Source organism: Chelonia mydas, chromosome 11, assembly GCF_015237465.2.
Source record: "Chelonia mydas isolate rCheMyd1 chromosome 11, rCheMyd1.pri.v2, whole genome shotgun sequence".
NCBI classification, from domain to species: domain Eukaryota; kingdom Metazoa; phylum Chordata; order Testudines; family Cheloniidae; genus Chelonia; species Chelonia mydas.
In genome coordinates this window covers 8,249,519-8,269,883 of record NC_051251.2, presented here as the reverse complement: position 1 = coordinate 8,269,883, position 20,365 = coordinate 8,249,519, and the positions used below count along the sequence as shown (strand labels likewise).

General features: G+C 45.3%; 1 protein-coding gene and 1 long non-coding RNA gene across 10 annotated transcripts in view; one reads left to right on the top strand and one right to left on the bottom strand.

Annotated features, from left to right (window-relative positions):
• LOC119567377 overlaps positions 1-11,232 on the top strand; it is a 32,247-nt gene extending 21,015 nt beyond the window's left edge. Inside the window, exon 2 of the long non-coding RNA XR_005227393.2 lies at positions 10,914-11,232. This is a non-coding gene — a long non-coding RNA (uncharacterized LOC119567377). The remainder of the gene's footprint in view (positions 1-10,913) is intronic.
• The window catches only part of PTPN4 (protein tyrosine phosphatase non-receptor type 4), a 227,403-nt gene that overhangs the window by 76,717 nt on the left and 130,321 nt on the right, over positions 1-20,365 (bottom strand). For all 9 annotated transcript variants that reach the window (XM_037912711.2, XM_037912716.2, XM_037912710.2 and 6 more), the window contains one exon: positions 17,246-17,418. In XM_037912711.2, the coding sequence (XP_037768639.1) occupies positions 17,246-17,418 (173 nt within the window). The remainder of the gene's footprint in view (positions 1-17,245; positions 17,419-20,365) is intronic.

The window sequence follows — 20,365 nt, the reverse complement described above, 5'->3', positions numbered from 1 at the left end:
GGCTCCCTCTGTGTTAGAGCAGCTTGAACCTTTAGGGCAGTCAGATGTCATTCCTCAAGGGATTCCATCTGTCCCAACTGCATCTTCCTTCTCGTCACCGGATGACACAGTAGTACTTGAGTACTCATCTCTAGTACCAGAGGATTTCAGATTATATCAGGAGCTGCTCAGATGCATAGCGTCAGTCTTAAGTATTCAGGCCAAGTTTGTGCAGGAAACATCCATAAATTGGTGGAGATCCTCCAACATTCTGTTCCTGGGAGAGTTGCTCTCACTATAAATGAAGCAATACTAGAGCATCTAAATCCCTAGGAAATAAACCTTCTTTAACACCCATTGTAAAACGCCCTGACAAAAGACATTATGTGCCACTGAAAGGCTTCAAATCTGTTTTCTGTTATTTAGCTCCAAATTTCCTTGTTGTGACAGCAGCAAATGAGTGACAGAGACAGGGAAGATATAAATCTATGCCTAAGGAAAGAGTCCAAAAGGCTAGATTTAATGGAGAGAAAGATCTACTCGACTTCCTCCTTACAATGTGTATTGCAAACTAGCAAGTTCTATTATCGAAATACAATTTTATAAACTGGGACGTTATGTTTATATCTGTGGAAAAGTTACCAGAATTCTTCGGGGAGGAATTCAAAGTCTTTGTTATGGAAGGCAGTTTAGTGTCCTTGCAGTCAGCTCTGGATATAGCAGATGCTTTGTCCAGACTCGTGTGCTCGGCTGTAAGGATGAGAAGAATCTCATGGTTTTGTAACCATGCATAGCTCTTGAGATCCAACAAAGCACAGAGGACATGCTGTTTGATGGTACTCTCCTATTCTCAGGGACAACTGATGAGACATTACATTATTTCAAGAACTCCTGAGCTCCACTACTCTCACTGAGGATTTAGACCCAGGCCGCAAAGAGACACCATTTTGGGAATCAGCAACAGCAGCAGTATTCTCAGTGACATTCTGTCAGTCTTTCTACCTTGTGTGGCACAAAATTTCTCCAGAAAGAGGAACAAATCACAGAGGAAGAAACCTTTTAGGTCTAAGTTTTAGTCAAATGGCTCTCCTCTTCCTTCTTTGGCTAGACAGTCTGCTTGACTGGTGTTTCAAGAGCAGCACCTCAATTGTCACGCTCATAGAATATCAGGGTTGGAAGGGACCTCAGGAGGTCATCTAGTCCAACCCCCTGCTCAAAGCAGGACCAATCCCTGATCTTTTTCACCAGATCCCTAAATGGCCCCCTCAAGGATGGAACTCAGAACATTGGGTTTAGCAGGCCAATGCTCAAACCACTGAGCTATCCCTCCCCCCTAACAGCTCAGCTATTTGGGACAGCTATCTTTCTTCTACAGTGCTTGTGAGAGACTAACTACAGACAGCACTTTGGGACTGAGTTACACATGCAATTCCTATTCTTTCCCCACTCACATCCTGCTACCCCAGAACTCTGCAGGGACCTCTCCCACGAGTCACTGCTGTTACAGCAAGCACAAACCCTCTGTATTCTGGGGGCTACAGAGGAGGTTCCTCCACTTCTCTGCGGAAAGGAGTTTTACTCCCAGTACTTCCTGATCCACAAATACAAGAAGAATGAGACCTATCCTTGATCTCTGTGCTCAACAAACACATCAAGTACATAAGATACCACATGGTTACACTGGCTACTATACTTCCCGCTCTGAATCACGACTGGTTTGTTGCTCTCAATCTCTAAGATGCTTATTTTCATGTGGCAATCTTTCCAAGCCACAGGAAATTCCTTGTTGCTGGCCATTACTAACAGTACACAGTTCTTCCCTTTTAGCCTGTCATCAACTCCACACATCTTTACCAAATGCGTAACACTGGTGGCAGCCTCTCTCACAAGGAGGGTAGTTCATATCTTCCTATACCTGGATGATTGGCTACTGAGGGTATGTATACACTGCAATTTTATAGCCCCGCAGTCCTACCCCGCAAGCCCAAGTCAGCTGATACGGAGCAGCCATGGGTGTTTTACTGAAGTGGAGACATACCCTGAGAGGCTCATCCAGGCAACAGGTTTTCAGTCATCTCAGGCTCACAATAAACCTTTTTGATGGACTGGGTCTGATCTTAAAAAGGGACAAATCAACTTTGAAGTCAACTAAAAAAATCAAGTTCATTGAGACCCTGACAGACTACGAATTTGAGGGCCTTTCTCCCATCTACACAGTTCCAGACAATTCAGCAATTTTGTCAGGATCTCCATTTGCACTCTTCGACCATGATCCGGGCATGCCTGAAGTTAGTGGGCCATCCGGCCGCATGCACGTATATAGTGCAACATGTGAGATTGTGCCTGCGTCCTCCTTCAGTGGTGGTTGAAATTAGTCTATCACCCCATTTTCCAGCCGCTGGACACTCCTGTCTGGGTGCCCCTGGAGACACTGCACTCTTTACAGTGGTGGATAGAATACAATGTGTCAGAGTGTCCCCTCTGCCCGCCCTTCACCGACCAACACAGTAGTTACCAATGCCTATACAATAGATTGGGGAGCACATCTGGGAATGTTAAAAATTCAGGGTTTGTGGTCAGAAGAGGAAGCTTCCTGTCACATCAACCTGCTGGAACTTTTGAGCAATACACAATGCCTTTCAGGATCACATCTGTGGGACAATGACTCATTTTCAAAGACAATACCACTACAATATATTGTATGAAACAGCAAGGGAGTGGCTGCTCCAATAAAGTTCTGGCACCTCTGCATTGAGGAATATATTGTACAGTGGCTCACTTACCAGGCTCTCAGAACACCTAGCTGATCACTTCAACAGGTCTTTTTTGAACTACATTAACCCCATAAGTGCTCCCTAAAGAATGGTGTGCTGAAGTCCAGTTTCTGGCAGTGGGGCATCCATTCCATAGATTTGTTTGCAACAAAGGACAACAGATAATGTCATCAATTCTGTTCTGAAGCAGGACTCAGCCCAGGGTCTCTATAAAAGGAACTTCTATGTGAAGAGGCGCCTCCTCCTGGCCACTCTTGGAATTAGTCTTTCAACCTGACAACCTCTTCTCACGGTTCCTTGGCCTGTTGTCCTGCTCTTTGGCCCCTCTCTTGCTCCTCAGGAGCTACAACGCTTTGCCTTAGTCCTCTGGCCAAGTCGCAAGAATCCTCCCCTTCCGGGGTACTATCACAGTCTTCCATGCTATCTCAGGCAGTCCTTAACTCTACTGTAGCTCAGTGGCTACAACAAATAGACCCGGACAGGTTTCAAGTTCACTACCCAGATAGTGCCACTCATTCAGTGGCTGGTAGGGGAACCCAGGCTCACCCTCTACTCTGGGTTCCAGTCCAGGGGCCCAATCTCCAGCAGCCAAGATCTGTACTAGCTCAAACTTTCCTGCCACACCCTGGACTACTTCTTATCTTGCCTACCCCACGCTCTCATTATTCACCCTTCTAGCTAAATCCCTATCTCCCGGTTTTGCTAGACAAACCCTTCCTCTTGGGTCCAAACCCCTTTCTCTTCCTGGTCCCATGACGAGTGACTGCATGCCTCCTCCTCTCAGCCCCCTTTCTGCTACCAGCCCCCTGGTTTTATTGAAGCCCCTCCTGTTACTGCACAGGTGAGCTTTCCTTAATTAGGGCTCTCCTCTCACCTAAATATCCACCAGCTTGCAGCCTAATAGGTTAATTGGCCCATCTGGCCTACATTAAGCCTTTCAAGGCAAGCATGGGGAGAACATCCCATCACAGTCTTTTACCCACGCCACTCATCTAAACTGGGAAGGTAACCGGACGTATACCTTCCCCCAATCCCTTTGATTCCTGAGGTTAGCCTTAAGCTCAAACTGGATCACGACAAACTCATTCTGATTGCACCAGTATGGGCGAGGCAATGTTGGTTTTCTGACTACCTCTCTCTTTTGGCTTTACCTACTAAGCCTTACTCTTTTCTTCCAAATCTACTCACTCAACATCAGCCTACTCACTCAACCTTTAAAAAGTGGAAGTTAAATCCCAGGGAGGAAAATAGAAAGGAGCATAAACTCTGGCAAATGAAATGTAAAAATATAATTAGGAAAGCCAAAAAAGAATTTGAAGAACAGCTAGCCAAAGACAAAAAATTTGTTGCTATTACTTTTGAAAAGTACATCAGAAGCAGAAAGCCTACTAAACAACCAGTGGGGCCACTTGACGATCAAGATGCTAAAGAAGCACTCAAGGACGATAAGGCCGTTACGGAGAAACTAAATTACTTCTTTGCATCAGTCTTCACGGGAGATTCCCAAAATTGAGCCATTCTTTTTAGGTGACAAATCTGAGGAACTGTCCCAGAGAAAGGTATCATTAGAAGAGGTTTTGGAACAAATTGATAAACTAACCAGTAATAAATCACCAGGACCAGATGTTATTCACCCAAGAGTTCTGCAGGAAATCAAATGTGAAATTGCAGAACCACTAACTAGTTTGTAACCTATCATTTAAATCAGCTTCTGTACCAAATGACTGGAGGACAGCTAATGTGATGTCAATTTTTAAAAAGGGCTCCAGAGTGATCCTGGCAATTACAGGTCAGTAAGTCTGACTTCAGCACTGGGCAAACTGGTTGAAACTATAGTAAAAAAACAAAATTGTCAGACGCGTAATGCACATAATTTGTTGGGGAAGAGTAAACATAGTGTTTGTAAAGGGAAATCATGCCTCACCGATCTATTAGAATTCTTTGAGGGAGTCAACAAGCATGTGGACAAGGGGGATCCAGTTGCTATAGAGTACTTAGATTTTCAGAAAGCCTTTGACAAGGTCCCTTACCAAAAGTTCTTAAGCAAAGTAAGCAGTCATGGGATAAGAGGGAAGGTCCTCTCATGGATTGGTAACTGGTAAAAAGATAGGAAACAAAGGGTAGGAATAAATGGTCAGTTTTCAGAATGGAGAGAGGTAAATAGCGGTGTCCCCGAGGGGTCTGTACTGGGACCAGTCCTATTCAACATATTCATAAATGATCTGGAAAAAGGTGTAAACAGTGAGGTGGCAAAATTTGCAGATGATACAAAACTACTCAAGATAGTTAAGTTCCAAGCAGATTCCAAAGAGTTACAAAAGGATCTCACAAAACTGGGTGAGACTGGGCAACAAAATGGCAGATGAAATTCAATGTTGATAAATGCAAAGTAATGCACATTGGAAAGCACATATAAAATGATGGGGTCTGAATTAGCTGTTACCACTCAAGAAAGAGATCTTGGAGTCATTGTGGATAGTTCTCTGAAAACATCCACTCAATGTGCAGCGGCAGTCAAAAAAGCAAAAAGAATGTTGGGAATCATTAGGAAAGAGATAGATAAGAAGACAGCAAATATCATATTGCCTCTATATAAATCCATGGTATGCCCACATCTTGAATACTGCTTTCAGATGTGGTCGTCCCATCTCAAAAAAGATGTATTGGAATCAGAAAAGGTTCAGAAAAGGGCAACAAAAATGATAAGGGGGTATGGAACAGCTGCCTTATGAGGAGAGATTAATAAGACTGGTACTTTTCATCTTAGAAAAGAGAAGACGAAGGGGGGGGATATGATAGAGGTCGATAAAATTTGACTGGGGTGGAGAAAGTAAATAAGGAAGTGTTATTTACTCCTTCTCATAACTAAGGGTATTTTTAGTAAAAGTCATGGACAGGTCACGGGCAATAAACAAAAATTCATGACCCAGTGACCTGTCCATGACTTGTGCTATATACACCTGACTAAATCTTGGGTGCTCTGGTGGGCTCTGGGGCACCCACTGGTACTGGGGGGGGATCTCTGGGGCGCCCGCTAGTGCTGGGGGGGATCTCTGGGGCGCCCGCTGGTGTGCATGCTGGGGTGGGGGCCTCCAGGGCACCCACTGGTACTTGGGGTGGAGGGGGAGCAGCCTGGGACCACTGCCACTGCTGCTGGCAGGGGGTGTACCGGGACCTCTGCTGCTAGCACGGGGCAACCCAGGACTGCCGCCACTACTGATGGCGGGGTCGGGAGGGGCAGCCCGGGATCACCACCACTGCTGTGAGGAGTGGGGGGTGGTGCAGCTGGCTGCTGCAGAAGTCATGGAGGTCCTGGAAAGTCACGGAATCCGCAACTTCCGTGACCTCCGTGACAGACTAGCAGTCTTACTCATAACACAGGAACTAGGGGTCACCAAATGAAATTAATAGGCAGCAGGTTTAAAACAAACATAAAGGAAGTACTGTTTCCACACAAAGCAGAGTCAAACTGTGGAACTCCTTACCAGAGGATGTTGTGAAGGCCAAGACTATAACAGGGTTCAAAAAAGTAGATAAATTCATGGAGGACAGGTCCACCAGTGGCTATTAGCCAGCCGGGGCAGAGATTGTGTCCCTAGCCTCTGTTTGCCAGCAGCTGGGAACGGGCGACACTTGTTGATTATCTGTTCTGTTCATTCCCTCTGGGGCACCTGGCATAGGCCACTGTTGGAAGACAGGATCCTGGGCTAGATGGACCTTTGGTCTGACCCAGTATGGCCATTCTTACGGCCAGGCTGTTCATCCAGCATTGGGCAGCCTGCACCTCATTGCATAGATGCTGCATGCCTAGATGAGGATAAGGGGCTATGCTCGGAAGCAGTTTGAGATATTCTGCTTAGTAGTAGAAAACTAGCCACAAGGTCCACCTATAACTTTAATGGAAATGGTTTTCAATTTGGGCAATGTACAAGCAAATTCATGCCATGTTAGCACAGATTCAAGATATTTTGGATTATCTGCTGCATTTGAAATCTTTAGGCCTCACTCTGAGCTCCCTTAATATTCACTTGGTGGCGATCTCAGTTTTTCATCCTTCCATTCAAGGTAAGTCGGTATTGTCAAACCCTTTAATGGTGAGATTTTTTTTTAAGGGTATTATCCATCTTTTTCCATTCGTAAAGGAAGCAGTACCATTGTGGGACCTTAAGGAGCTGGAGGCACCATTCAAGCTGACAGCAACTTGTTCATGGGCTCTCCTCTCAGTGAAGATAGTTTTCCTTGTGGCTATAACATCTGCAAGAAAAGTCAGCAAGTTGCAGGCCTTAATGGCAGGTCCTCCATACACTCAATTCTTCAAGGAAAAGGTGGCATTAAGACCACACCCCAAATTTCTGTCCAAAGTGGAATCTCAGTTTCACCTTACTCAGGTTATTTACTTACCTATATTTTTTCCTAAACCACATTTAAGTGCACAGGAGCAGCATCTACATAGCTTAGACATCAGGTGGCTTTTAGCATTTTATTTAGGAAGGACTGAGCCAATTATAGTTTATCTCCTTGACTCTGTGTGTCCTATGCTGAGTGGATGAAGGGACAACCAGTCTCGACTGAAACTATTTCCAAATGGATATGGAGTGGTTCAGATGATGCTCAAGATAGTTAAGACCAAAGCAGACTGAGAAGAACTTCAAAAAGATCTCACAAAACTAAGTGATTGGGCAACAAAATTGCAGATGAAATGTAATGTGGATAAATGTAAAGTAATGCACACTGGAAAAAACAACCCCAGCTATACATACAATATGATGGAGACAAATTTAGCTACAACTAATCAGGAGAAAGATCTTGGAGTCATTGTGGATAGTTCTCTGAAGACGTCCACGCAGTGTGCAGCAGCAGTCAAAAAAGCATATGGGATGTTAGGAATCATTAAAAAAGGGATAGAAAATAAGATAGAGAATATCTTATTGCCCTTATATAAATCCACGGTATACTACAGATGTGGTCCCCTCATCTCAAAAAAGACATACTGACATTAGAAAAGGTTCAGAAAAGGGCAACTAAAATAATTAGGGGTTTGGAACAGGTCCCATGAGAGGAGAGATTAAAGAGGCTAGGACTTTTCAGCTTGGAAAAGAGGAGACTAAGGGAGGATATGATAGAGGTATATAAAATCATGAGTGGTGTGGAGAAAGTGAACAAGGAAAACTTATTTACTTGCTCCAATATAAGAACTAGTGGCCACCAAATGAAGTTAATGGGTAGCAGGTTTAAAATAAATAAAAGAAGTTCTTCACTCAGCGCAGTGTCAACCTGTGGAACTCCTTGCCTGAGGAGGTTCTGAAGGCTAGGACTACAACAGGGTTTAAAAGAGAACTGGATAAATTCATGGAGGTTAAGTCCATTAATGGCTATTAGCCAGGGTGGGTAAGGAATGGTGTGCCTAGCCTCTGTTTGTCAGAGGGTGGAGATGGATGGCAGGAGAGAGATCACTTGATCATTACCTGTTAGGTTCACTCCCTCTGGGGCACCTGGCATTGGTCACGGTCGGTAGACAGGATACTGGGTTGGATGGACCTTTGGTCTGACCCAGTACGGCCATTCTTATGCCTCCACAATCATTATGGGCTCATTCAACTAGAGCTCATGCAACATTGGCTGTGTCTCTTAGCAATGTCCCAATAGTGGATATCTGTTGGGCTGTGACATGGTCTTCTGTCAGACTTTTGCTAGAGACAAGGTGGGTGAGGTGATATCTTCTATTGGACCAACTTCTGTTGGTGAGAGAGATGACGACAACAACAACACTGCATACATACTTTAGCTAGACATTATGCTATCACCATGGCATGGATATCATATACAAACTTTGGGAAGATAGTTGTGCACTCACTATTTATATAGATTCTGAGCCCACCTCCTGCTGGAACTCTTGTAAGTCACCTGAGTGGAACATCTGCCTGCAGCCACTTGAAGTAGAAAAGATTGTTACTTACCTGTACTGTAACTGTTGTTCTTCGAGATGTGGGTGCAGATGTACTCCACGATCCATCCCCTGCTCCTCTGAATCGGAGTTTCCAGCTGGGGATTTCGTTGCAAAGAAACTGATGGGGTTGGGGCGGGCCATCCATACATAGCAATAGGAGGGTCTATGAGACGAGGGGCATGAGAGCAGCCCCTACAGGTACTACTAGTCAAAATTCTCACTTTGATGCATTGGGCATGTGCAGACCTGAGTGGAATACCTCTGCACCCACATTTCAAACAAAAACAGTTACAATACTGGTAAGTAACTGTCTTTTCAGACACTCATCAGATTCTGTCTTGCTGCCATAGGAGGTAGGGAGGAACTGAGGGAGGTCATAGCTGACCCAGCCTTTATGCTTTTGTAGGAGAGCCCAAGGAGGCACAAAGTTCACAAGCAGCCTTGGACACCACTATTTAAAAAAACCTCCAGTCTTACACACAAGGCACATGAGCACCTACAATGGGATCTGCACTGACGTATATTCAAAGAAGAATGACCTTTTAGATACCATTTTCCACCTTATTTGTGCTGTATAAACTACTAATTAAACATGACACCACAATGAAGTTAGATGATAAGCACATCGGGATAGGGACCTTATCTTCTATATGCTCTATAAAACCTCTAGTACATTTCTGACTGCTATCAAAGTATTACTGCTCCCATGCTAAATATGGAGTCAGAGGTTAAGTGAGACTTATCTAAGGTCGCACACGGAATGTCAGTGCCAGGATCAAAATACGTGACCTTATTTGCCTCTCCAACTAACTCAATTTTCCTTCTCCCTTTCACCTCAAAGCTCATTGAATACACTACCTGCAGTAGATGTCTCAAGTTCTTCTGCTCCAATTCTATCCTAGGCCCTCTACAGTATGGCTTCCGCACTGCCTCACACTCCACTGAAAATGCTCTTTCCAAAGTCTCTAATGATCTCTTCCGAGCTAAAACTCAGTTTCCAATTAATACCAGGTTCTCAGTGTGGAAACTGTGGAAGATGCACTCAAGATACAGCTTGTCCAAGGCAATGAAGAAATATATGAGACACACCTCTGGATGGCTTCTTGACCCAACCTTCCCCAAAAAGAGTTCTCGAATGAAAACAGACTATCCTTGCTAGGGATTCAATACTTAGAAGAATAAAAAGAATATTCTGCAAGAAATGTGCTGCTTTCCCGGAGCCAAGACACAAGACTACTGTTCCCTCTCAGCTGTGTGTGTATGCGCACGCGCACACAGATTCTAAACCCCGGGCACACGGGGAAACACCGCGCACACATTTGTCTCATGTCCTGATTGCACATCGGTCGGGACGCCCGCTCACCATCACCGCCAAAGTCCCGGGGCTGGCATGGCGGCGCTTCCTGGGGCAGCTCCCAGTGGCGCGCTCGCCCACCGGCAGGAGCCTGCAGTGCCGGCGGCTCCCTCCTGCCCAATCAAAGGTGAGGGGGCAGGGCTTGCAGGTGCCCCCCCCGACCTGACCAGATCCAATCCTAAGAGGCAAAGGGACCTGCTGGCTCTTAGGGTTTCTGCATGCTGCTGGCGCCTGCAAGCTCCGCTCCGCGGCTCCCACTGGCACTTTTCCCGGCCAATGGGAGCCACGGAGCTCACGCTTGAGGCGGGCACAGCACATGGTGAGTGGAGAGCCCCCTGCTCTGACCCTAGGAGCCAGAGACCTCCCATCAGGGCTGGTGAGTGCAGCCTGGGAAGGGGGCAGGGTGTGGTGGAGTGAGTGACTGGGAGGTGTGTGGAGGGTGCTGGGCTGTAAGGGTGTGGAGGAGGTTTGTGTGTTTTGGGGTGCTAGGCAGTGGGGGCCTGTTGGGGGGGGTTCTGGGCAGTACGGAAGATCTGTGTGTGTTAGGGCAATGGGGGTCTGTGTGGGGCACTGTTTAGTTGTGGTGGTGGGGCTGTGGGGAAGGGCACTGGGAGGGAGGGAGGGATGGAGCAGATGTCTCCAGTACAGACAGACATGAGGTTCTCGGGCCCTTGACCAATGCTTCAAATTTGTTGCCTAGATGTTGATGGCTGTGAAGCAGCTATAGCAGGAGTAGGTTGTTGTCTCCTCAATGGCCTCTGTTTGCGACCCTGTGACTCATACTGCCAATGTTGTGAATATGGAATATGGTGGTAACACCGAGAAGCATAATAACTCCTCTGTCTTTTCTTGGGTCTAGGTGTATAGATCCCCAGAGATCGCAGTGTCGCTCGTGAATCTTTGTGTGTGTGAAGAGTTGTCGGTCTTTTCTGTGAAGAGTTTGGGCCCTTCGAATGGCAAGTCTTCGACTGTCGATTGTACTTCCCTAGGAAACCCAGAGAGATGGAGCCATGAAGTCCTTCACATCACTGCAGTCGCCACTGTCCTTGCAGCTGTGTCTGCAGAGTCCAGTGCAGCTTGGAGGGCTGTTCTGGAGACGAGTTGTCCCTCTGATACAAGTGCAGTGAATTGTTCTTTTTTGTCTTCAGAAATATAATCAATAAATTCAGAAAACTTTGTGTAGTTGTTGTAATCATATTTTGCCAGCAAGGCCTTGTAATTGGCTATGCAAAAGGTGTAGTGTAGCCGAAGAGTAAGCCTTGCGGCTGAAAAGGTCGAGCCTTTTCCAGTCCTTATCATAAGGTATGATCTTAGGCTGCTGTTGTCTCCCACATTCATTGACTATGTCAACCACCAGTGAATTGGGTATTGGATGGGAGAAGTGGACCTCTGTGCCCTTCGCAGGCACAGAATATTTTTTGTCAGAATATTTTTTGTCCTCTTGCAGGTTGGAGGAGCAGTTGCAGGGGTCTGCCAAATGGTCTTGACAGCTTCCATTATCGTGTCATTCATAGGCAAAGTGATTTTGGACGAAGAGGTGGTGTTCAAGATGTCCACCAGTTTGTGCTGTGCGACCTGGACCTCTTCCAGAGAGATGTCCAAAGAGCTAGCCACTCTTTTAAATAGGTCCTGGAATTGTTAGAAATCATCTCCCATATCTGGGGGAGGAAGCATGATGGCGTCATGTGGGGAGGGTGATGACAGGTAGGTAGGTGGTGCCCCATCCTGGTATGGAGTTTCTTCCTCCTCTTCTTCTCCAGCTGGTTCTGAAGGTCCGCTACCGAAGGTGCAGTAGATTGCTGCATGCTGAATCTAGATGTGGTGGGCAGTCCCTGTTGTGCGGGATACATTGCCCACGGGTTTCAGTATGCCCACTGGAGTTGGAGAGGCATAGGTGAACCCTAGGGTTGGCTGCACCACTATAGATGTTTGGGATCAGTGTGATATGCCCCCTGAAAGGGTCCTGATTTGCGTGGCTATTGGTGGCCAGGAGATTGCGGAGGAGAATCTATTTGTCCCTCCTCGCTGTCCTCATCCTTGCTTGAAAAAGGTGGAGCAGAGCGTGGTGGAGTAGCAACAAGACTCGGTGCCGAACGCACCAGGGTCACGTTGGTGCTGAGGATGGGAGAGTCAGGCATAGATCTGATTAAGAGATCTTTGTGCCATAGGAACTTCTGTGGTGTCTGCATGATCTACACTAGGGGCTGTGTGAGTGGTGGTGCCGGGAGCCGTGGCACATATGTCAGCACCGTAGGCTGTGCTGGTGTGTGCATCGGTGTTCTAGGATTGAGCCATGGTCTGCACCGGTGCTGCGCTGCTGTGTGTTGATCGCGGCTTTGGCTGAGTCAGTGCCGAGGCATAGCGTTTTGATTTCCACTTAGCGCTTGTGTCCAAGCTGGCTCTTTTAGAGTCCTTAGCTCTCGCATTACCAGCAATGCTGGATGGTCCCACCCTCTCGGCTCCAGGCACTGAACGTGCAGTCGGTGCCAGTGCAGTTTGCCTGATCGTGGAACAGTACTTCTTGGCCAATTCCTGCGTTTGGGATGTAGTTGGGGGCGTACTTACTCACTTTTTAGACACATTTTTAGCAGGCAGATCAGAAGTCTGAGCGGAGGAGAGACCTTGGTCAGAAGCATGGTTGGTGAGGCTTGCCCGGGGGGTGGTCTGGGCTTCAGGCTCAGACACTGGTCTGAGAGACTTCTCCATGAGAAGGAGTTTGAATTTCAAGTCTCTAACCTTTCTTGTTCAGATAGTTAATTTGAGGCAATGAGGACACCTCCTGTACTGAGCATGTCCATCCAAAACGGGTATTGGGAGTCTGCAAGTGAGGCAACATTTAAAGCCCAGGGAACCGGACATTCCTGTCAGGGAAGGCATTGTCCTCAGGAAGGCTGACTATCCTAAAGGGCTAACTGAAAACTAACTTGAATGGTAAGAAAAATATATTTTGTTTTTAAAAGGAGGCGATGGAGTAGAATCAACTATCTATCTAAACTAATAACAGTAGTAAATGGGCTAAAGAACTAAGTAGCGAGGCACTTCTAAGTGCTCCGACTCATAGCAAGGGTGGGAGAGAAGGAACTGGGAGGGGGTTGGTCGCACAGCGCCAGTTAACCGCCTGAGGCGGCGTGAGACGGGGACTGCACCTGTATCACATAATTGGGCACTGGTACCAAAACTCTCGAATTATGAGCACAGGGGCACACAAAGACCTAATGTGGAGCACCCACGGGGACAGCACTCGAAAACAACATAAAAATATAAACACTTAGGGGAATTAATTTCAGAAACAAGCCTGTATGTTAAAAGGTAGTTTTTCACCATTTCTTAGGAAACATTTTCTTGCCAACATTATAACAAGTAACAAAGTAGATGCAAGTCTGACAGATACACAACTGAAACAGTTATACTCAGAGCTCCAGTGTACTAGCAACTAAGCTATTTTCATCTGCAAGTTCAAAATGACCCAATGCTAACAGTAGTTACCAGTAATTTATCAGTTATCTAGTGCAGGGGTTCTCAACTTTTTTCTCTCTGAGGCCCGCCTCGACAGGCTATAAAAAATCCAGGGCCCAGCAGGGGCAGGGCCGTGGGCATAGGCGTAGTTTGACTTCTATTGTGGGGGGCCAGTGGGGCTCAATCCACCTCTGCATGGCACTCCCTCCCTGGACCCCGCCACCTCCACCCCCTGACTCACTTCAGCAGGCCATCAAGCCTATCTGGGTTGGGGAGGGGCATGCAATCAAAAATTATAACTCAAAGGTGGGGGGCTTTGCTCAAAAAGTTTGAAAACAGCTTAGGGTTCAGGGAGGAGGTTGCTAGGGGCTGTGTGAGGACAGGAGGTAGGTCAGGGTGGAGGCAGGGAGTCGCTAGGGGCTGTGTACAGACAGGGGTAGCTGAACTTGCAGGGAGGGGTAGCTGGGGCTGTGTGCGGGCAGAGGGGTAACTCAGGATGCAGGGAGAGGATACTAGGGGCTGTGTGTGGGCGAGAGTAGCTCAGGGTGCAGGGAGAGTGGTGTTAGGGGGCTGTGTGCTGGGAGGACTCCCCTGCGGTCCCTGTTCCCGAAGGGGTCTGCCAGCCTCAGAGCCAGGTCTCCCCACCCGGGGGGCTATTATCGGCTGCCTCTGCAGGAGCAAAGGGGGCTGGGAGCTGAGGAACAGCTTCAACCTGGGGCACCAGCAGAAGAGAAGGAATGCTGCTGCTGCCTGCTCCATGGCAACGGCCAGAGCAGCAGCTGCCCCGCACTGCCTGGCTCCGGCTTCCCGCCTCTGACCTGGCCAGAGGGCAGGTGTGGGGAGGAGAGGAAGGTATGGAACTGCCCCTGGGACTGCTGTGTTCTTGCGCTACAGCCGGGGGGAGGGCAATACCCTCCATGTCCCCAACTCTACCCATCTGCTCAGGGCTTCTGCCCCACAGGGAGCACCAGGGCTTGGGGCTCTGGGCTTCAGCCGCGGCCCCCTTGAAAGGGCTTGCGGACCCTCTGGGGGCTGCGGACACCTGGTAGAGAACCACTGATCTAGTGTAGACAGGACATCAGGATATACACTTGCCAGGGTACCGAAGAGCAGTTCTGTCAGCTTTCAGAGGGACCAGGCCAATGATTTTGAAGATGTGACAGAAGATATTCTGAGAACATCTCAACAGATAAGAGTTTTCCCTTTCTGTAGCCAATAAAGATGTACAGCTTGCAATGTTCAATCTAATTTAAATGTCAGTCTCATCCTAGTTGTTGATATTGCAATTATAAAATTTCCAAAACATTCTCAATAAATAGCGAAGAAAAATAACCACAGATGAAGAGAATATCAATTTCATGTCACTGCCACAAAAACTTACATTATCTAATAAGCAATGTCAATTGTTCATAAGTTATCTTCTAGGATGCTAGAATATGATATATAACAGCATCCAAGCTCAATAATCATCACTATTTCCCATTTTCATTTCCTTTTGATGGTGAAAATACTAAATATAGATGTAATCTAAAAAGTCTCAAACTATCTACCAGAACTATGCATATGTGCAAAGTGAATCTGAGAAAAATATCAATTGTGGGTGCCAAAAGTTACTTCAATTATGACAAATTTAATAGCGCCTACCAATAATAGCCTATTTTTATTAATTGTGTTGTATTCCCTCCCTCTCCTGCCATCTCCTCCTATATAGAATCACAGAATCATAGAACTGGAAGGACCTTGAGAGGTCATCTAGTCCAGTCCCCTGCACTCATGGCAGGACTAAGTATTATCTAGACCATTCCTGACAGGTGTCTAACCTGCTCTTACAAGTCTCCAGTTATGGGAATTCCACAACCTCCTTAGGCAATTTATTCCAGTGCTTAACCACCCTGACAGTTAGGAAGTTTTTCCTAATGTCCAACCTAAACCACCCCTGTTGCAGTTTAAGTCCATTGCTTCTTGTCCTATCCTCAGAAGCAAATGCGAAATGTTTTTCTCCCTCCTCCTTGTAACAACCTTTTATGTACTTGAAAACTGTTATGTCCCCTCTCAGTCTTCTCTTCTCCAGACTAAATGAACCCAATTTTTTCAATCTTCCCTCACAGATCATGTTTTCTAGACCTTTCATTATTTTTGTTGCTCTTCTCTGGACCTTCTCCAATTTGTCCATATCTTTCCTGAAATGTGGTGCTCAGAACTGGACACAATACTCCAGCTGAGGCCTAATCAGCACAGAGCAGAGTGGAAGAATAACTTATTGTGTCTTATTACAAAATTCCTGCTTATACATCCCAGAATTTTTTCTTCTTGCAACAGTGTTACACCGTTGACTTGTATTTAGTTTGTATCCACTCTGATCCCTAGATCCCTTTCTGAAATACTCCCTCCCAGGCAGTCATTTCCCATTTTGTATGTATGCAACTGACTTTGCATTTGTCCTTATTTAATTTCATCCTATTTACTTCAGACCATTTCTCTAGTTTGTCCAGATCATTTTGAATTTTAATGCTATCCTCCAAAGCACTTGCAACCCCTCCCAGCTTGGTATCATCTGCAAACTCTATAAGCGTGCTCTTTATGCCATTATTTAAATCACTGAAGATACTGAACAGACCCCGACCCAGAACTGATCCCTGTGGGACCCCACTTGATATGCCCTTCCTGCTTGACTGTGAACCATTGATAATTACTCTCTGGGAATGGTTTTCCAACCAGGTATGCACCCACCTTATAGTAGCTCCATCTAGGTTGTATTTTCCTAGTTTGTTTATGAGAAGGTCATGCCTTCATGAAGTATCAAAGCCTTACTAAAGTCAAGATATACCACATCTACCACTTCCCCACTATTCACAAGGCTTGTTTCCCTGTCAAAGAAAGCTATTAGGTTGGTTTGACAGAATTTGTTCTTGACAAATCCATGCTGACCATTAATTATCACCTTATTATCTTCTAGGTGTTTGAAACTGATTGCTTAATTACTTGCTCCATTATCTTTCCAGGTACTGAAGTTAAGCTGACTCGTCTAATTCCCCAGATTGTCCTTATTTCCTTTTTTATAGATGGGCATTATATTTGCCCTTTTCCAGTCCTCAGGAATCTCTCCGGTCTTTCATTACTTTTCAAAGATGATTGCTAATGGCTCAGATATTTCTTCTGTCAGCTTCTTGAGTATTCTAGGATTATTCATCAGGCCCTGGTGACTTGAAGAAATCTAACTTATCTAAGTAATTTTAAACTTGTTCTTTCCCTGTTTTAGCCTGTGATCCTACCTTATTTTCACTGGCATTCACTATGGTTGACATTGAATCGCTACTAACCTTTTTGATGAAAACTGAAACAAAAAAGTCATTAAACACTTCTGTCATTTCCACATTTTCAGTTATTGTTTTACCCCCTCATTGAGTAACAGGCCTAGCCAGAAATGTAGAAATGAGGGCTCAAAGGGACCTTGAGAAATCACCCAGTTCAGCCCCCTGAGCTGTGGCACAACCAAGTAAACATAGATCATCCCTGACAGGTGTTTGTCTAACCTGTTTTTAAAAACTTCCAATGATGGGGATTCCATAACCTCCTTTGGAAACCTACTCCAGAGCTTAACTACTCTTATAATTAGGAAGTTTTTCCTAATATGTAACCTAAATTTCCCTTTCTGCAGATAAAGCCCATTACTTCTTGTTCTAACTTCACACCCCAGAATGATATCACCCTTTATTGCAGCCAACAATTACTTACCAGTACCGGAACTTTGAACCCAAAGTAAAATAATGTGCAAAAAAGTTCTTCTGAGGTGGCAGTGGTCTGTCCAATCGGAAGAATGTATGATGCTCAACACAAGCTTTCCACAAATTCTTACATGCTCGGTAATTCACCATATTGAATCCCAGTAACATTTCTCTAGATTCATGCTAAAAAAGAAAAGTATAATTTGAATTCAGAAAAATTATGCTGCTTCCTTACCATGTTTAGGAAATGTATTTAAGATTATTATTGTTCATTGATAACACTTATATTTTCCAAACCAGTACAACGCATTCTATTTCAGAGTATGTTTGAAGTGCCACTCTAACCACCCCAAGTTTACATATTTTAAAGCCTTCTATGAATAAGTCCAACAGTGTGTTTTAAGTTTTTTTCTCTTTAATGATCCTGCTCTCAGTTCAGCAACAGGGTCTCCCCAGATGTTCAGTGAGCCTGAAGGAATTCTCAGCTGGGGAGAAGATGTTGCTACCGATAGACCAACTTCCAGCTATTATGCTCGGGTGCTGTGACAGAGGAAAGAAATCCCAAAAACCTTGCCTCCCTGTTCCAAGACTCCAACAAGAGTGAGGAAGAGAAAATAGTCTGCAGAAGAGAAAAGTGAGGGGGGATTTGATAGCAGCCTTCAACTACCTGAGGGGGGTTCCAAAGAGGATGGAGCTAGGCTGTTCTCAGTGGTGGCAGATGACAGAACAAGGAGCAAAGGTCTCAAGTTGCAGTGGGGGAAGTCTAGGTTGGATATTAGGAAACACTATTTCACTAGAAGAGTGGTGAAGCACTGGAATGGGTTACTTAGGGAGGTGGGGGAATCTCCATCCTTAGAGGTTTTTAAGGCCCGGCTTGACAAAGCCCTGGCTGGGATGATTTAGTTGGTTTTGGTCCTGCTTTGAGCAGGGGATTGGACTAGATGACCTCCTGGGTCTCTTCCAACCCTAATCTTCTATGAGTCTATGATAAGAGAGTAAGCCTTAGCTCTAATGGTTTAGAGGAGGAGAGGAAGCAAGCTGGCAAGCATGCACACATGAGAGTTAAATGATGGGAAGATGGTACAGCCATTGTTGATAAACTCACGGACAGCTGAGATATTGTTGTATCAACCAGGCAAGGTACTAACAAGCTTCAACAGGACTTTATTTTCAAACATCTAAACACCACAGATATTCAACTCTGTGTAATTAATACCTTTATCGTGCTTACTAGTAGGAAGAGCAGAGCAAGGGTAGCAGATGCTGGAAAAGCTGGCAATTGAGGGCATTTGTTACTAGCCATGGTAGTTAACAAGATACAACCAATGCTAACTTGGCTCTCTCTCAAGCAGGTGGTTGCGTTTAGTACATTTCACCTGCTTTTGTTTACTAGTTGCAGCATCCTCCTTCGAAGACGCTTGCTGGCTAGTTCCCCCTCCAAGCAACTGAGACTCATCCCTCCTTTACCCTTCTTGGAATACTGGAACAGTTTCAATCATGCAGAGGGAAATTAGTGTATGGGACAGAACAAGCAAGGGGCCCAACAGTATGTAGTACTCACTGAAGTCCCACATGTGGAGAGCTTACACAATTGGGCCCAAGAGCTGCAAGTGTAAACATTTTCAAAAGAAACTAGAGGAAAGAAACCGTTCCATAGTATGAACTAACTGCATAAGTGGACAGACTTTGTAGGGTTCATGACAACCAATTTCATCCATGAACATGCTATGCACAAGTCAAAGTATACTTTGACACGATCTTGAAAAATCTGAAGTCAAATTTGTAACGATTGGAGTTTTAACAGAGAAAATGCATTCCCTGCTCAGTCATCACAACTTCGTTTCAATTAATTATTTAAATACAGATAAAGGGCTTGTCTACATAGCATGGCAAAGCGCTCCAGAGGGGAGTGATTTATACAGCACACTAACATGCTGTGCTCTAACTGCCCTGTGTAAATCCTGCTGGGGCATTCTAAAAGGTACCATAGGATTATAGTCAGGTCTACACTACTGCTTTCAGAGTAACAGCTGTGTTAGTCTGTATTCGCAAAAAGAAAAGGAGTACTTGTGGCACCTCAGAGACTAACCAATTTATGTGAGCATAAGCTTTTGTGAGCTACAGCTCATTTCATTGGATGCATACTGTGGAAAATACAGAAGATGTTTGTTTTTATACACACAAATCATGAAAAAATGGGTGTTTATCACTCCAAAAGGTTTTCTCTCCCCCCACCCCACTCTCCTGCTGGTAATAGCTTATGTAAAGTGATCGCTCTCCTTACAATGTGTATGATAATCAAGGTGGGCAATTTCCAGCACAAATCCAGGTTTTCTCCCCCCCTAAACAAACCCACTCTCCTGTTGGTAATAGCTTATCTAAAGTGATCACTCTCCTTACAATGTGTATGATAATCAAGGTGGGCCATTTCCAGCACAGATCCAGGTTTTCTTAAGTTGATCTAATTTGCACTGCTTGCTGGTGTGAAAAAGACACTCCCCGAGCGACACAAGTTATAGCGACTTAAGTGCTTTCTACACCAGCGCTATGTCGGCGGGAGACACTCTGCCAACAACATAGCTTCCACCTCTCTCAGAGGTGCAGTAATTATACCGATGGGAGACTGCTCTCCTGACGTCACAGAGTGACTTCACCAGATACGCTACAGCAGCACAGCTGCATCGTTGCAGCTGTGCCCATGTAGCACTTCTAGCGTAGACCGACGCCATGTAAAAGAGAACTAGATAACTTTTAGAGTGCGTCAGCAGGATCTACATGGGGCAGTTAGAGCACGGCAAATTAGAACATTTTACGAACACTCCTTTAGTGGGCTTTGCCAGCACCATGTAGACTTAAAACCCATAATCTGTTAAAAGCAGGTGAACTATTCTTTACTTATGCTGACACTTCACGACACTGCCAAATTAGAGAATAAATCTCTCTCTTAAATAATTAACAGATGATGTACTTGCCTTTTTGAGGACTGCTGTCATTAAAACCTTTAATATTTAAAAGTATTTTTAAAATATGTATATAACTTTTTTTCACTTTTAAGACTAATTTAATATCATACAGCACCACATATTTAGCCTCAATTACAGCTGCTCAACTCCTGTGTTATTTGTACCTT